A 17,553-nucleotide genomic window follows, 5' to 3' on the forward strand; every position below is an offset into this window, starting at 1 on the left:
TTGAGGGAGGGGAGAGAGGGGACGGTTACTGTTGAAGGAGGGGGAGAGCGGGGACGGTTACTGTTGAGGGAGGGGAGAGAGGGGACGGTTACTGTTGAAGGAGGGGAGAGAGGGGACGGTTACTGTTGAAGGAGGGGGAGAGAGGGGACGGTTACTGTTGAAGGAGGGGAAGAGAGGGGACATTACTGTTGAGGGAGGGGGAGAGAGGGAACGGTTACTGTTGAGGGAGGGGGAGAGAGGGACGGTCACTGTTGATGGAGGGGAGAGAGGGAACGTTACTGTTGAGGGAGGGGAGAGGGGACGGTTACTGTTGAGGGAGGGGAGAGAGGGGACGGTTACTGTTGAAGGAGGGGAGAGAGGGAACGGTTACTGTTGAGGGAGGGGAGAGAGGGGACGGTTACTGATGAGGGAGGGGAGAGAGGGAATGGTTACTGTTGAGGGAGGGAGAGAGGGGACGGTTACTGTTGAGGGAGGGGAGAGAGGGGACCGTTACTATTGAGGGAGGGGGAGAGAGTGGACGGTTACTGTTGAGGGAGGGGAGAGGGGGACGGTTACTGTTGAAGGAGGGGAGAGAGGGACGGTTACTGTTGAGGGAGGGGGTGAGAGGGAACGGTTACTGTTGAGGAGGGGGAGAGAGGGATGGTTACTGTTGAAGGAGGGGAGAGAGGGAACGGTTACTGTTGAGGAGGGGAGAGAGGGACGGTTACTGTTGAGGGAGAGAGGAACGTTACTGTTGAGGGAGGGGAGAGAGGGAACGTTACTGTTGAAGGAGGGAGAGAGAGGGAACGGTTACTGTTGAGGGAGGGGGAGAGGGGACAGTTACTGTTGAGGGAGGGGAGAGAGGGAACGGTTACTGTTGAGGAGGGGGAGAGAGGGAACGGTTACTGTTGAGGGAGGGGGAGAGGGGGAACGGTTACTGTTGAAGGAGGGGAGAGAGGGGACGGTTACTGTTGAGGGAGGGGAGAGAGAGAATGGTTACTGTTGAAGGAGGGGGAGAGAGGGGACGGTTACTGTTGAAGGAGAGGGGGAGGGGGACGGTTACTGTTGAGGGAGGGAGAGAGAGGAACGGTTACTGTTGAAGGAGGGGGAGAGAGGGAACGGTTACTGTTGAGGGAGGGGAGAGAGGGAACGGTTACTGTTGAGGGAGGGGGAGAGAGGGGATGGTTACTGTTGAAGGAGGGGAGAGAGGGAACGGTTACTGTTGAGGGAGGGGAGAGAGGGGACGGTTACTGTTGAGGGAGGGGAGAGAGGGGAACGGTTACTGTTGAGGGAGGGGAGAGAGGGAACGGTTACTGTTGAAGGAGGGGGAGAGAGGGAACGGTTACTGTTGAGGGAGGGGGGAGAGGGGACAGTTACTGTTGAGGGAGGGGGAGAGAGGGAACGGTTACTGTTGAGGGAGGGGGAGAGAGGGAACGGTTACTGTTGAGGGAGGGGGAGAGGGGACGGTTACTGTTGAGGGAGGGGGAGAGAGGGAACGGTTACTGTTGAGGGAGGGGGAGAGCGGGGACGGTTACTGTTGAGGGAGGGGGAGAGAGGGGAGGTTACTGTTGAAGGAGGGGAGAGAGGGAACGGTTACTGTTGAGGGAGGGGAGAGAGGGAACGGTTACTGTTGAGGGAGGGGAGAGAGGGGACGGTTACTGTTGAGGGAGGGGAGAGGGGAATGGTTACTGTTGAGGGAGGGGAGAGAGGGGACGGTTACTGTTGAGGAGGGGAGAGAGGGGACGGTTACTATTGAGGGAGGGGAGAGAGGGACGGTTACTGTTGAGGGAGGGGAGAGAGAGGACGGTTACTGTTGAAGGAGGGGAGAGAGGGGACGGTTACTGTTGAAGAAGGGGAGAGAGGGGACGGTTACTGTTGAGGGAGGGGGAGAGAGGAACGGTTACTGTTGAGGGAGGGGAGAGAGGGACGGTTACTGTTGACGGAGGGGGAGAGAGGGGACGGTTACTGTTGAGGGAGGGGAGAGAGGGGACGGTTACTGTTGAGGGAGGGGAGAGAGGAACGGTTACTGTTGAGGGAGGGGGAGAGGGGACGGTTACTGTTGAGGGAGGGGGAGAGAGGGAACGGTTACTGTTGAGGGAGGGGAGAGAGGGGACGGTTACTGTTGAAGGAGGGGAGAGCGGGGACGGTTACTGTTGAGGGAGGGGGAGAGAGGGACTGTTACTGTTGAAGGAGGGGAGAGAGGGGAACGGTTACTGTTGAGGGAGGGAGAGAGGGAACGGTTACTGTTGAGGGAGGGGAGAGAGGGACGGTTACTGTTGAGGGAGGGGAGAGAGGGAATGGTTACTGTTGAGGGAGGGGAGAGAGGGGACGGTTACTGTTGAGGGAGGGGGAGAGAGGGACGGTTACTATTGAGGGAGGGGGAGAGAGGGAACGGTTACTGTTGAAGGAGGGGGAGAGAGGGAACGGTTACTGTTGAGGGAGGGGAGAGAGGGAACGGTTACTGTTGAGGGCGGGAGAGAGGGAATGGTTACTGTTGAAGGAGGGGAGAGAGGGAACGGTTACTGTTGAGGGAGGAGAGAGGGGACGGTTACTGTTGAGGGAGGGGAGAGAGGGAATGGTTACTGTTGAGGGAGGGGAGAGAGGGGACGGTTACTGTTGAGGGAGGGGAGAGAGGGGACGGTTACTGTTGAGGGAGGGGAGAGAGGGGAAGGTTACTGTTGAAGGAGGGGAGAGAGGGGACGGTTACTGTTGAAAGGGGGAGAGAGGGACGGTTACTGTTGAGGGAGGGGAGAGAGGGGACGGTTACTGTTGAGGGAGGGGAGAGAGGGGACGGTTACTGTTGAGGGAGGGGGAGAGAGGGATGGTTACTGTTGAGGGAGGGGAGAGAGGGAACGGTTACTGTTGAGGGAGGGGAGAGAGGGGACGGTTACTGTTGAGGGAGGGGAGAGAGGGAACGGTTACTGTTGAGGGAGGGGAGAGAGGGAACGGTTACTGTTGAGGGAGGGGAGAGAGGGACGGTTACTGTTGAGGGAGGGGAGAGAGGGGACGGTTAATGTTGAGGGAGGAGGAGAGAGGGAACGGTTACTGTTGAGGGAGGGGAGAGAGGGACGGTTACTGTTGAGGGAGGGGGAGAGAGGGGACGGTTACTGTTGAGGGAGGGGGAGAGAGGCGACGGTTACTATTGAGGGAGGGGAGAGAGGGGACGGTTACTGTTGGAGGGGAGAGAGGGAACGGTTACTGTTGAGGGAGGGGGAGAGAGGGAACGGTTACTGTTCAGGGAGAGGAGAGAGGGACGGTTACTGTTCAGGGAGGGGAGAGAGGGAACGGTTACTGTTGAGGAGGGGAGAGAGGGGACGGTTACTGTTGAAGGAGGGGGAGAGAGGGACGGTTACTGTTGAAGGAGGGGAGAGAGGGAACGGTTACTGTTGAAGGCGGGGAGAGAGGGGAAGGTTACTGTTGAAGAAGGGGGAGAGAGGGAACGGTTACTGTTGAGGGAGGGGAGAGAGGGGACGGTTACTGTTGAAGGAGGGGAGAGAGGGGACGGTTACTGTTGAGGGAGGGGGATAGAGGGAACGGTTACTGTTGAGGGAGGGGGAGAGGGGGACGGTTACTGTTGAAGGAGGGGAGAGAGGGAACGGTTACTGTTGAAGGATGGGGAGAGAGGGGAGGGTTACTGTTGAAGGAGGGGGAGAGAGGGAACGGTTACTGTTGAGGGAGGGGGAGACGGGACGGTTACTGTTGAGGGAGGGGAGAGAGGGGACGGTTACTGTTGAGGGAGGGGAGAGAGGGGACGGTTACTGTTGAGGGAGGGGAGAGAGGGAACGGTTACTGTTGAGGGAGGGGGAGAGGGAACGGTTACTGTTGAGGGAGGGGAGACTGTTGAAGGAGGGGAGAGAGGAACGGGTTGAAGGAGGGGAGAGAGGGAACGGTTACTGTTGAGGGAGGGGAGAGAGGGAACGGTTACTGTTGAGGGCGGGAGAGAGGGAATGGTTACTGTTGAAGGAGGGGAGAGAGGGAACGGTTACTGTTGAGGGAGGGAGAGAGGGACGGTTACTGTTGAGGGAGGGGGAGAGAGGGAATGGTTACTGTTGAGGAGGGGAGAGAGGGGACGGTTACTGTTGAGGGAGGGGAGAGAGGGGACGGTTACTGTTGAGGGATGGGGAGAGAGGGGAAGGTTACTGTTGAAGGAGGGGAGAGAGGGAACGGTTACTGTTGAGGGAGGGGAGAGAGGGAACGGTTACTGTTGAGGGAGGGGGAGAGAGGGGACGGTTACTGTTGAGGGAGGGGAGAGAGGGGACGGTTAATGTTGAGGGAGGAGGAGAGAGGGAACGGTTACTGTTGAGGGAGGGGAGAGAGGGGACGGTTACTGTTGAGGGAGGGGAGAGAGGGGACGGTTACTGTTGAGGGAGGGGAGAGAGGCGACGGTTACTATTGAGGGAGGGGAGAGAGGGGACGGTTACTGTTGGAGGGGAGAGAGGGAACGGTTACTGTTGAGGGAGGGGAGAGAGGGAACGGTTACTGTTCAGGGAGAGGAGAGAGGGGACGGTTACTGTTCAGGGAGGGGAGAGAGGGAACGGTTACTGTTGAGGGAGGGGGAGAGAGGGGACGGTTACTGTTGAAGGAGGGGAGAGAGGGGACGGTTACTGTTGAAGGAGGGGAGAGAGGGAACGGTTACTGTTGAAGGCGGGGAGAGAGGGGAAGGTTACTGTTGAAGAAGGGGAGAGAGGGAACGGTTACTGTTGAGGGAGGGGGAGAGAGGGGACGATTACTGTTGAAGGAGGGGGAGAGAGGGGACGGTTACTGTTGAGGGAGGGGATAGAGGGAACGGTTACTGTTGAGGGAGGGGAGAGAGGGGACGGTTACTGTTGAAGGAGGGGAGAGAGGGAACGGTTACTGTTGAAGGATGGGGAGAGAGGGGAGGGTTACTGTTGAAGGAGGGGAGAGAGGGAACGGTTACTGTTGAGGGAGGGGAGAGACGGGACGGTTACTGTTGAGGAGGGAGAGAGGGGACGGTTACTGTTGAGGGAGGGGAGAGAGGGGACGGTTACTGTTGAGGGAGGGGGAGAGAGGGAACGGTTACTGTTGAGGGAGGGGGAGAGGGAACGGTTACTGTTGAGGGAGGGGAGAGAGGGGACGGTTACTGTTGAAGGAGGGGGAGAGAGGGAACGGTTACTGTTGAAGGAGGGGGAGAGAGGGAACGGTTACTGTTGAGGGAGGGGAGAGAGGGAACGGTTACTGTTGAGGGGGGAGAGAGGGAATGGTTACTGTTGAAGGAGGGGGAGAGGGAACGGTTACTGTTGAGGGAGGGGAGAGGGGACGGTTACTGTTGAGGGAGGGGAGAGAGGGAATGGTTACTGTTGAGGGAGGGAGAGAGGGGACGGTTACTGTTGAGGGAGGGGAGAGAGGGACGGTTACTGTTGAGGGATGGGGAGAGAGGGAAGGTTACTGTTGAAGGAGGGGAGAGAGGGGACGGTTACTGTTGAAAGGGGAGAGAGGGGACGGTTACTGTTGAGGGAGGGGAGAGAGGGGACGGTTACTGTTGAGGAGGGGAGAGAGGGGACGGTTACTGTTGAGGGAGGGGGAGAGAGGGGACGGTTACTGTTGAGGGAGGGGAGAGAGGGAACGGTTACTGTTGAGGGAGGGGAGAGAGGGGACGGTTACTGTTGAGGGAGGGGGAGAGAGGGAACGGTTACTGTTGAGGGAGGGGGAGAGAGGGAACGGTTACTGTTGAGGGAGGGGGAGAGAGGGACGGTTACTGTTGAGGGAGGGGAGAGAGGGGACGGTTAATGTTGAGGGAGGGGGAGAGAGGGAACGGTTACTGTTGAGGGAGGGGAGAGAGGGAACGGTTACTGTTGAGGGAGGGGGAGAGAGGGGAAGGTTACTGTTGATAGAGGGGATGCTGGTCACCCAGCTCTATGGTTATCCAGCTCTGTGGTTATCTAGCTCTATGGTCATCCAGCTCTATGGTTATCCAGCTCTATGGTCATCCAGCTCTATGGTTATCCAGCTCTATGGTTATCCAGCTCTATGGTTATCTAGCTCTATGGTTATCCAGCTCTATGGTCATCTAGCTCTATGGTTATCTAGCTCTATGGTTATCTAGCTCTATGGTTATCCAGCTCTATGGTTATCTAGCTCTATGGTTATCCAGCTCTATGGTCATCCAGCTCTATGGTTATCCAGCTCTGGGGTTATCCAGCTCTGGGGTTATCTAGCTCTATGGTTATCCAGCTCTATGGTTATCTAGCTCTATGGTTATCCAGCTCTATGGTCATCCAGCTCTATGGTTATCCAGCTCTGGGGTTATCTAGCTCTATGGTTATCCAGCTCTATGGTTATCCAGCTCTATGGTTATCCAGCTCTATGGTTATCTAGCTCTATGGTTATCCAGCTCTATGGTTATCTAGCTCTATGGTTATCCAGCTCTATGGTCATCCAGCTCTATGGTTATCCAGCTCTGGGGTTATCTAGCTCTATGGTTATCCAGCTCTATGGTTATCTAGCTCTATGGTTATCCAGCTCTATGGTCATCCAGCTCTATGGTTATCCAGCTCTGGGGTTATCCAGCTCTGGGGTTATCTAGCTCTATGGTTATCCAGCTCTATGGTTATCCAGCTCTATGGTTATCCAGCTCTATGGTTATCTAGCTATATGGTTATCCAGCTCTAAGGTTATCCAGCTCTATGGTTATCCAGCTCTATGGTTATCTAGCTCTATGGTTATCTAGCTCTATGGTTATCTAGCTCTATGGTTATCCATCTCTATGGTTATCTAGCTCTATGGTTATCTAGCTCTATGGTTATCCAGCTATATGGTTATCCAGCTCTATGGTTATCTAGCTCTATGGTTATCTAGCTCTATGGTTATCTAGCTCTATGGTTATCCAGCTCTATGGTTATCTAGCTCTATGGTTATCTAGCTCTATGGTTATCTAGCTCTATGGTTATCCAGCTCTATGGTTATCTAGCTCTATGGTTATCTAGCTCTATGGTTATCCAGCTCTATGGTTATCTAGCTCTATGGTTATCTAGCTCCATGGTTATCCAGCTCTATGGTTATCCAGCTCTATGGTTATCTAGCTCTATGGTTATCCAGCTCTATGGTTATCTAGCTCTATGGTTATCCAGCTCTATGGTTATCTAGCTCTATGGTTATCTAGCTCTATGGTTATCTAGCTCTATGGTTATCCAGCTCTATGGTTATCTAGCTCTATGGTTATCTAGTTCTATGGTTATCTAGCTCTATGGTTATCTAGCTCTATGTTTATCTAGCTCTATGGTTATCCAGCTCTATGGTTATCTAGCTCTATGGTTATCTAGCTCTATGGTTATCTAGCTCTATGGTTGTCTAGCTCTATGGTTATCCAGCTCTATGGTTATCTAGCTCTATGGTTATCTAGCTCTATGGTTATCTAGCTCTATGGTTATCCAGTACTTAGCTAGCTGGATTTATCCCTCCAAACTTTGACTCCCGTCTCTGTCTTCTATTGATTTTTTTGTGGTTAGCGGTGGTTCAACATCTGTCCCTGCATATGTGTGTCTGCTGCTGCCCTTTGCCTTGGTTAAACTCCCATCCATCAATAAGGAGACCTGAGAAATCCCCGTGGTTGACTTAGAGAGCATATCATTCATTCACGAGCCCTGACTTCTCTTGACCGGTTATGTAACCTTTGCCCCCCTCCATCTCTGTCTTTCTCTCTCCCTCCAACTGCTCTGATGCCACTTCTCTCCAGCTGATCCTGTGCTGCTTCCAACCGTGTCAAAATCAAATCAAATCCAATTAGATTTTTCACATGCGCCGAATACAACAGGTGTAGACTCACAGTGAAATGCTTACTTACAAGCCCCTAACCAACAATGCAGTTAAGTTTAAAAATAAGATAAGTAAAAAATAAAAATAAAAATAAATTTAAGAGCAGCAGTAAAATAACAGTAGAGAGGCTATATACAGGGGGTACCGGTACAGAGTCAATGTGTGGGGGTGTAGGTTAGTAAGGTAATTGAGGTAATATGTACATGTAGGTAGAGTTAAAGTGACTATGCATAGATAATAAACAGAGAGTAGCAGCAGTGTAAAAGAGGGGGGGGACAATGCAAATAGTCTGGGTAGCCATTTGATTAGCTGTTCAGGAGTCTTATGGCTTGGGGGTAGAAGCTGTTCAGAAGCCTCTTGGACCTAGACTTGTGTCTTGTTGTTTGATTGAGTATGAGGTTGGATATTGTGGTGGCAAATCATTCAGTTTCCGTTTTAAAAAATGGACAATTAAGTATCTATTCGATTCTTCCTCCCACTGTCCTTCTTTAAATGTCTCTCTCTCTTTCCCTCCTTTCTGTCTCTCTCCAGACTCATACTCAGCGGCGGGCAGCGAGGGTAGCATCTCCACCTCCGTGGCGTCCCTGCCCCCGACCCTGACGGCGTCCATTAGCTCCGCCCCCAACTCCCCGGGCTCGCGGCGTTCCGTCAGCACCCTGAAGAGGTGGCTGACCAATCCCGTCCGCAAGCTGAGTGCCGGGGCCGTCAACATCTCCACCAGCGCCAAGGGGGAGCGGCAGGACAGGAAGTTGGATGGGGGAAGCAAGCCCCCTCCTCCTATTCCACCCCCACGCCACAGTCATGGCCTGGGCCTGGGCCTGGGAGGGCTGGGGCTGGCCAGCCCCCTGGGATCAGAGGACCACCTCACCACTGTACTACCCATCACACACACAGAGATGGTGAGTGGAGAGGCGTTGCTAAGCACCAGTGTTCAGGATACAGTGTAGACTAGGGTACGTAGACCTACATACATAGCGGTGGAGGCTGCTGAGGGGAGGGCAGCTCATTATAATGTCTGGAGCTGGAACGGCATCAAGCCATGTGTTCGATGTATTTGACACCATTCCGCCAACTCCGCTCGAGCCGTTACCACAAGCCTGTCCTCCCCAACTGAGATGCCACCAACCTCCTGTGACACATACAGGTATGTACACATGTCATATATGGACAATGGCAAGTGACAGATTTGAAATGTGCCTCCTCAAGAGTAAACTCATCCGTATACTCTGTCGAATTGCCACAGTGTTCTACATACAGTAGCTAAATATACATATATCATATCACAAGATAGCATAGGCTTATGAGGCTCAAGAGCAAATAGACGAATGATTGTTTAGTACAGCTGCCTGTCAAACACAGATCTACAACTCTTCCCGTGTAAATATATAGCGGTGCCAGCTTCCCCATAGATAAACAGTATGTTTCATCTCTACTTAGCTTCCCTGACCACAGCCTATTGACAGTACAACGCCTCGCCTGTGAATACTATGAATGACTGCTGCGCTGTAAACACACGGACAGTGGGATATCTATGGCAGGGGTGATGCTGCTCGTTACGCATCAACAGCACCCTGCCCTTTCACCTCTGGGGACGTTTCTGACCCAGTCACAGCGTAACACTGACTCACGTCGATGTCTTGAGTGATTTTGCTGTGTTAGGTTGAGTAACGATTTTCCTTCTGTCTAGCTGGGTGTGTATGTGTGTGCTCATGCGGTGTGTGTGTGTGTGTTGTAGGAGTGCAGGTATAATTTGGCCAGTCCTGAGGATCTCTCCCCGGCAACCCTAAACTCTCCCAGCTACCTGTCTGACTCGCTACAAGGCTGTACTTCACTGGCCTACACACATGTGAGTCAACACCCGTGCGCACGCACACACACACACACACACACACGCATGCACGCACACACACACACACACACACGCACGCACGCACGCACACACACACACGCACACACTCTGAGTTCACACCTACAGCCCCGTGTAAACAGAAGTGGTTTGGGGAATCATGTTTGCTTGTTGACAATCTTTGCCTGAGACCTGACAACTTGTCTTAGCCCACCCGAGCAAATGCCTTAGGTCTAGGAGGCTTAACAAGGTAGCTACGGTCATGCAATCTATCTAATCAACAGGGTCAGAGAGCACATACTCAGTCAACGTATCCAACCTGAGAAAACACAATAAATCGTACTGAACTGGTGAAGAAATGAATTGGTCATCCATTGATGGTATTGGCTGTTGCTGCTCAGTGTGTAGGGTTAGGGGAGACAGGGAGGTGATAGCCCCCGAGACAGACCTGGATATGAAAGGAAGTCCCCCCTCACACCCCCACCCCCTGAAGGCCTCTCAGAGTTAATCAGGAGGAGGCCGTCCAGTGGTTGCATCCCAAACAGGCCCATAGGTCTCTGGTGAAAAGTAGTGCACTAATATGTAGGGAACAGGGTGCCATTCGGGACACACACCCTTAATGGGGTTCCGTGTTGTGGACGCTTCGCATTCAGCTGCAAAGAACATGCCTCCAGATGAAGAGGAAACGGCACGGAGGAGAAAAAGGACGGAAGATGCCGTGTTCCCGGGAACGGCAGAGTCTAGACGATGGCTGCGCTCTTTCATGTACACATCAAACACTGGGAATGATGTGTGAACGGCAACAGCAAATGGGATAGATGGCATTTGAAACCGAGACGGTTGGTAAGGGGGCCAAGATAAAGATAATGGATACTGTGTCAGGTAGACGTAAGAGAGACATGACTAACTGGAATCTTACCGGTTCTGACAAAGCTTTTAAAACTCAGTGAACAAGGGAGCTACAGTGGCAAGAAAAAGTATGTGAACCCGTTGGAATTACCTCGATTTCTGAGTAAATTGTTCATCAAATTTGATCTGACTTTCATCTAAGTCACAACAATAGACAAACACAGTGTACTTAAACTAATAACACACCAAATGATTGTATTTTTCTTGTCTATATTGAATACATCATTTAAACATTCACAGTGTAGGTTGGAAAAAGTATGTGACGCCCTAGGCTGATGACTTCTCCAAAAGCTCATTGGAGTCAGGAGTCAGCTAACCTGAAGTCCAATCATTGATATGAGATTGGAGATGTTGGTTAGAGTTGCCCTGCCCTATAATAAAACACTCACAAAATGTGAGTTTGCTATTCACAAGAAGCATTGCCTGATGTGAATCATGCCTCGAACAAAAGAGATCTCAGAAGACCTAAGATTAAGAACTGTTGCCTTGCATAAAGCTGGAAAGGGTTACAAAAGTATCTCTAAAAGACAAATTGTCTACAAATGGAGAAATTTCAGCACTGTTGCTACTCTCCCTAAGAGTGGCCGTCCTGCAAAGATGACTGAAGGAGCACAGCGCAGAATGCTCAATGAGGCTAAGAAGAATCCTAGAGTGTCAGCTAAAGACTTGCAGAAATCTCTGGAAGATGCTAACATCTCTGTTGACGAGTCTAAGATACGTAAAACGCTAAACAAGAATGGTGTTCATGGGAGGACACCACGGAAGAAGCCACAGCTGTCCCAAAAAAACATTGCAGCACGTCTGAAGTTTGCAAAAGAGCATCTGGATGTTGCACAGCGCTTCTGGCAAAATATTCTGTGGACAAATGAAGCTAAAGTTGTGTTGTTTATGAACACACCATACTATATGTGTGGAGATAAAAAGACAGGACAGCAACATCAAAACCTCATCCCAACTGTAAAGTATGGTGTAGGGAGCATCGTGGTTTGGGTCTGCTTCACTGCCTCAGGGCCTGGACAGCTTGCTATCATCGATGGAAAAATGAATTCCCAAGTTTATCAATACTTTTTGAAGGAGAATGTAAGGCTCCTGAGTGGCGCAGCAGCCTAAGGCACTGCATCTCAGTGCTAGCGACATCACTGCAGTCCCTGGTTTGAATCCCGGCTGTATCACATCCGGCCGTGATTGGAAGTCCCATAGGGCGGAGCATAATTGGCCCAGCTTTGTCTGGGTTTGGCCGTCATTGTAAATCAGATCATTGTTCTTGACTGACTTGACTTGCCTAGTTAAATAAAGGTTCAATAAAACATGTCAAAATAAACATCTGTCCACCAATTGAAGGACAACAGAAGTTGGGTGATGCAACAGGACAATGACCGAAAACACAGAAGTAAATCAACAAGCTTCTACAGAAGAAAATATGCCTTCTGGAGTGGCCCAGTCCTGACCTCAACCCAATTGAGATGCTGTGGCATGACCTCAAGAGAGCGGTTCACACCAGACATCACAAGACTATTGCTGAAATGAAACCGTTTTGTAAATGGTCAAAATTCCTCCTGACCGTTGTGCAGGTCTGATCCGCAACTACAGAAAACATTTGGCTGAGGTTGTTGCTTCCAAAGGAGGGTCAACCTGTTATTAAATCCAAGGTTTCACACACATTTTCCAACCTGCACTGTGAATATTTACACAGTATGTTCAATAAAGACATGAAAACGTAGAATTGTTTGTGTGTTATTAGTTTAAGCAGACTGTGTTTGTCTATTGTTGTGACTAAGATGAAGATCAGATCCAATTGTATGACCAATTTAAGCAGAAATCCAGGTAATTCCAAAGGGTTCACATACTTTTTCTTGCCACTGTATATCTGAACTTGTCCAATAAGAACACAGATCTTCGTATTCCGTTGCAAAACGTTTTGTTACAGTGTGCCCTACTAAACATAACGCAGGTGCACCAGACCACCCCATCAGTCTGCTAAGTGTGTTATTCCCCTCCAGTTCTGGCTGTGGGAATAAGAACTCAGTCATAATAATAGGCAGTCAGGATTACACACAGAACAGACAGAGACAGGGGAGAGAAGGAAAGGAGATCACTGGTTCCGTCTGTCCTGTCAGGGACAAGGTGGAGAGAGAGGGACAGGGAGAAAGAGAGACATGGGAGTGAGCGAAGGAGAGGGGAGAGAGCGAGACGGGGGGGGACAGGAGAGAGTGTGAGAGAGAATAAGAAAAATAGAGAGAAAGGAAGAGGCGGATTAATGTATGTAGGTCAGTCATCTCGGGGTCACGGCTTCTGTCATTCTGCGCTCTCTCTCTCTCTCTCTCTCTCTCTCTCTCTCTGTTTTTCTCTTCTGACCACCCACAGGAGATAAAAGATTAGACTTTCATTCTGCCAACATCTTATTCTTATTCGCTCTTATACACATTCTAGTAACTTCCCTTTCTCTTTATCTCAGATACAGTACATTCTGCTTAGTGCTGACCCCATGTCCTGCTCTCCCTCTCCCTCTTCATTCAGGATACTGCTAATCTGACCTAACATTCCGACAGAGGCCCGGGTTTGATCAATTGTTTATTATTTGATGGTCAACGGAAAATTCCTAGACTGACTTCAGTCAAACAGTCAAAAAATGTAGTACTGTTAACCAAGGAACTGTAGTAAAATGACTATAATGTACCAAGAGTTATAGCTCCGCTTGCTCTAGTCATCAAATGGTCTTTCCGTCCTCTCTTCAGGAGAGATCAACTTTTGTCTGGACTGTACTGTCTGGATGCACTTTGAGAGATTTGGAGTTTCTCCTTCAAGTAGGAAAAGGCAGAAGAAAAAAAAGAGTTTGGATAGTTCTTGGAATAGAATTTTAGCACCGTGCACGCCCACATGCACACACGCCTGGCACGCCCGCACCGCACGCTAACGCGCACACACTACCTCCACCTCACGAAGGCATGGTCTCCCTGTAGGAACCACATCCGCCGTGATATCGGCTTCCGTTGAACTTTTGGAAAGCAAAAATAGAGGAGTAAAAATAGAGGATGCGAGAAAGAGAGAGAGTTCTTTCCTGTGGGCTTCCGCCAGAGCAGAGGACATCTGGTAAGGATCAGGATCGGCCAGTCAGGGAGCAGCGTCCTGTCAGCCAGGGTAGAGCTAGGGCGGGAGGATTCCTAACAGGGATGGAAAGCTAGGACACACACACGGGCGGCCAGGCCGACACACACACACACCCACTGTGCACACTACATCTTAAGTAAAAGGTCACATTTCCAGAAGTTGATGGGAAATAAAAGGCCACAGGTGAATATATACTGTCCAATGCCGAGGAGTCTGGCCGGGAGTAAACATTTGAACAAATAGCGTCTGAACAGGCTGAACCAGGCCAGAGGGCAGGGGCGGTGGTGAACTAGAGAAAGTAGCCTCCATCCATCAGGGAGACCGGCAGAGGAGTCACAGGGATGAGTTTTTTATTAAGTATTTATTAAGGATCCCCATTACTCTTCCCAGTGTCCAGCAACATTAAGGCAGTTATATACCATTTAAAATATTACATGACATTACATTTCATAACACTTTTTACAACACATTAACTGTGTTCCCTCAGGCCACTACTCTACTATCACATTAACTGTGTGCCCTCAGGCCACTACTCTACTACCACATAAACTGCATGACCAAAAGTATGTGGACACCTGCTCATCGAACGTCTCATTCCAAAATCATGGGCATTATAAAAACCCTTTGTTGCTATAACAGCTTCCACTAGATGTCTTTCCACTAGATGTTGGAACATTGCTGTGGGGACTGGCTCACAGTCAGTGTTCCAATTCAGCCCAAAGGTGTTCGATGGGGTTGACGTCAGGGCTCTATGCAGGCGAGTCAAGGTCTTCAAAACTGATCTCAACAAACCATTTTTGTATGGACCACGCTTTGTGCACCGGGGCATTGTCATGCTGAAACAGGAAAGGGCCTTCCCCAAACTGTTGCCACAAAGTTGGAAGCACTGAATCATATAGAATTGTATTGTTTGTGTCAAGTGTTAAGATTTCCCTTCACTGGAACTGAGGGGCCTAAACCAAACCATGAAAAACAGCCCCAAACCATTATTCCTCCTCCACCAAACTTTACAGTTGGCACTATGCATTCGGGCAGGTAGTGCTCTCATGGCATCCGCCAAACACAGATTTGTCCGTCGGACTGACAGATGATTAAGCGTGAAAAATCATTCAAGAGAACGTGTTTCCACTGCTCCAGAGTCAATGGCGGCGAGCTTTACACCACTCCAGCCGAAGCTTGGCATGGTGCATGGTGATCTTAGGCTTGTGTATGGCTGCTCGGCCATGGAAACCCATTTCATGAGGCTCCCAAACAAACAATTATTGTGCTGGCATTGCTTCCAGAGACAGTTTGGAGCTCGGTAGTGAGTGTTGCAACCGAGGACAGACGTTTTTTAAGCGCAACGGCTACGCTCAATCAGGCCTATGTGGCAGAGGGTCCAGACGAAAGCCACTCCTCAGTAAAAGGCACGACAGCCCGCTTGGAGTTTGCCAAAGGCACCTAAAGACTCTCAGACCATGAGAAACAAGATTCTCTGGTCGGATGAAACCAAGATTGAACTCTTTGGCCTTGATGCCAAGCATCACATCTGGTAGGAACCTGGAACCATCCCTACGGTGAAGCATGGTGGTGGCAGCATCATGCTGTGGTTTTTTTCAGCGGCAGTGACTGGGAGACTAGTCAGGATCGAGGGAAAGATGAACGGAGCAAAGTACAGAGAGATCCTTGATGAAAACCTGCTCCAGAGCATTCAGGACCTCAGACTGGGGCGAAGGTTCACCTTCTAACAGGACAACAACCGTAAGCACACAGCCAAGACAATGCAGGAGTGGCTTCGGGAGTCTCTGAATGTCCTTTAGTGTCCCAGCCAGAGCCTGCTCTAACATTTCTGGAGAGACCTGAAAATAGCTGTGTAGCAACGCTCCCCATCCAACCTGACAGAGCTTGAGAGGATCTGCAGAGAAGAATGGAAAAAACTCCCCAAATACAGGTGTGCCAAGCGTGTAGCGTCATATCTGAGAAGACTCGATGCTGTAATCTGTGCCAAAGGTGCTTCAACAAAGTACTGAGTAAAGGGTCTGAATAGAGTCTGTAGAGTGCGTTTAGGATGCGGGTGTTTGATTAGTTGTGTACTGTGGGTCAAAGTCAAGGGAAGATGGGCACGGCCGGAACATGGAGGCCTAGAAGTGTGGACAAACCGAGGGTTTACTCAGTCACGAGCGAATGAGTAAGGCAGAATGAAAGCTGATGAATGCTGAACGACGTTGCTCAACGAAGAAGGGAGACTTGCACAAGAAAAGGAGTGGTTTGCTGACCATTTAAACAGGGGAGTCCGTGTGTGTAAGTCTTCCGAAGGTTGACAAACACGCATTCGGTGCTATTGTAAGCAGAAGACCGTGGGCAAAGAACAAAGAGATGCTTATTTCTCACACAAGCATGACAGCGTATCTTACTGATCACACAAGTATTTCTGTAGAGTGTAAAGACACTGCTTCAATGTTCAAGAATCTCCATGGGAATGTTTCTAAGTTCCGGGAAAGTAGCCTGTGAAAAGGCACTCATGTTTACCTCACCAACTCCATTGATTAGATCGCTGCGACATGTTTACTAAGTCCCACTCTTCCTGAATGGATTGGGTGTGGATGTCATCAAGTGTATGATGACACAATGTTCAGTACTGTCTGGTCTAATTCACGCACTTAAAGAGAAGACGCCTGGTTATCCCTACTTCGTCTGATCTGGCGGACTCGGTAAACACAAAAGCTTTGTTTGTTTGAGTGCTGGAGTGTGCCCCTAGATATCCCTGAATTTAAAAAACAAGAAGATCATGCCGTCTTGTTTGCTTGATAAAAGGGATTTGAAATGATTTACTCTTTTACTTTACATTTTAGAAATTACATTTACTTTTGATACTTAAATCTATTTAAAACCACATACTTTTACACCTTTACTAAAGTAGGATTTTACTGGGTGACTTTCACTTTTACGTGAGTCAAGGTATCTTTACTTTTACTCAAGTATGACAATTGGATACTTTTCCCACCACTATCTCTGTGTTATCACTCTTTCTTTCATCCCACTCTTTCTTTCATCCCACTCTTTCTTTCATCCCACTCTTTCTTTCATATTCCCAGTTGCCTTGCCATGATTAAATGCAGTGGTAAGTGCTTTCAGTTTTGACCAAATGCTGCCATCAATCCACAGTTTCTGGTTAGGGAAGGTTTTAAGAGTCACAGTGGATACAACATCTCCTATACACTTCCTTATAAACTCACTCACTGAGTCAGCGTATATGTCAATGTTGTTCTCTGAGGCTACCCAGAACATATCCCAGTCCACGTGATCGAAGCAATCTTAAAGCGTGGAATCCAATTGGTCAGACCAGCATTGGATAGACCTAAGTACGGGCGCTTCCTGTTTTAGTTTCTGCCTATAGGAGGGGAGCAACAAGATGGAGTCATGGTCAGATTTGCCATTAGGAGGGCAAGGGAGGGCTTGTGTGCATCGCGGAAGTTAGAGAAACAATGTTACTCGCTCGTGTACTGCAATTGATATGCTGATAGAATTTAGGTAGCCTTGTTCTCAAATTAGATTTGTTAAAATCCCCAGCTACAATAAACGTAGCCTCAGGATATATGGTTTCCAGTTTGCATAAAGTCCAGTGAAGTTCCTTGATGGCCGTCTTGGTATCACTTGCGGGGGGATATACACGGCTGTGACAATAAACAAGGAGAGTTCTCTTGGGAGGTAATATAGTCGGCATTTGATTGTGAGGAATTCTAGGTCAGGTGAACAAAAGGACTTGAGTTCCTGTATGTTGTTACAATTACACCATGAGTCAATCATGAAACATACACCCCAGCCCTTCTTCTTACCGGAGAGATGTTTATTCCTGTCGGCGCGATGCACTGAAAATCCCATTGGCTGTACCGACTCCGACAGCATGTCCCAAGCTAGCCATGTTTCCGTGAAACAGAGAGTGTTACAATCCCGGATAT

General features: G+C 49.8%; 1 protein-coding gene across 3 annotated transcripts in view; it reads left to right on the forward strand.

Moving 5' to 3' along the window:
- LOC115124777 (rho guanine nucleotide exchange factor 25-like) overlaps positions 1-17,553 on the forward strand; it is a 181,004-nt gene that overhangs the window by 117,829 nt on the left and 45,622 nt on the right. For 2 of the 3 annotated variants that reach the window (XM_065005509.1, XM_065005511.1), the window contains 2 exons: positions 8,284-8,651; positions 9,488-9,598. In XM_065005509.1, coding sequence (XP_064861581.1) covers positions 8,284-8,651; positions 9,488-9,598 — 479 coding nt within the window. The remainder of the gene's footprint in view (positions 1-8,283; positions 8,652-9,487; positions 9,599-17,553) is intronic. The other variant, XM_065005510.1, reaches the window with a different exon arrangement.

This window comes from Oncorhynchus nerka, linkage group LG20 (assembly GCF_034236695.1).
Source record: "Oncorhynchus nerka isolate Pitt River linkage group LG20, Oner_Uvic_2.0, whole genome shotgun sequence".
NCBI lineage: Eukaryota > Metazoa > Chordata > Actinopteri > Salmoniformes > Salmonidae > Oncorhynchus > Oncorhynchus nerka.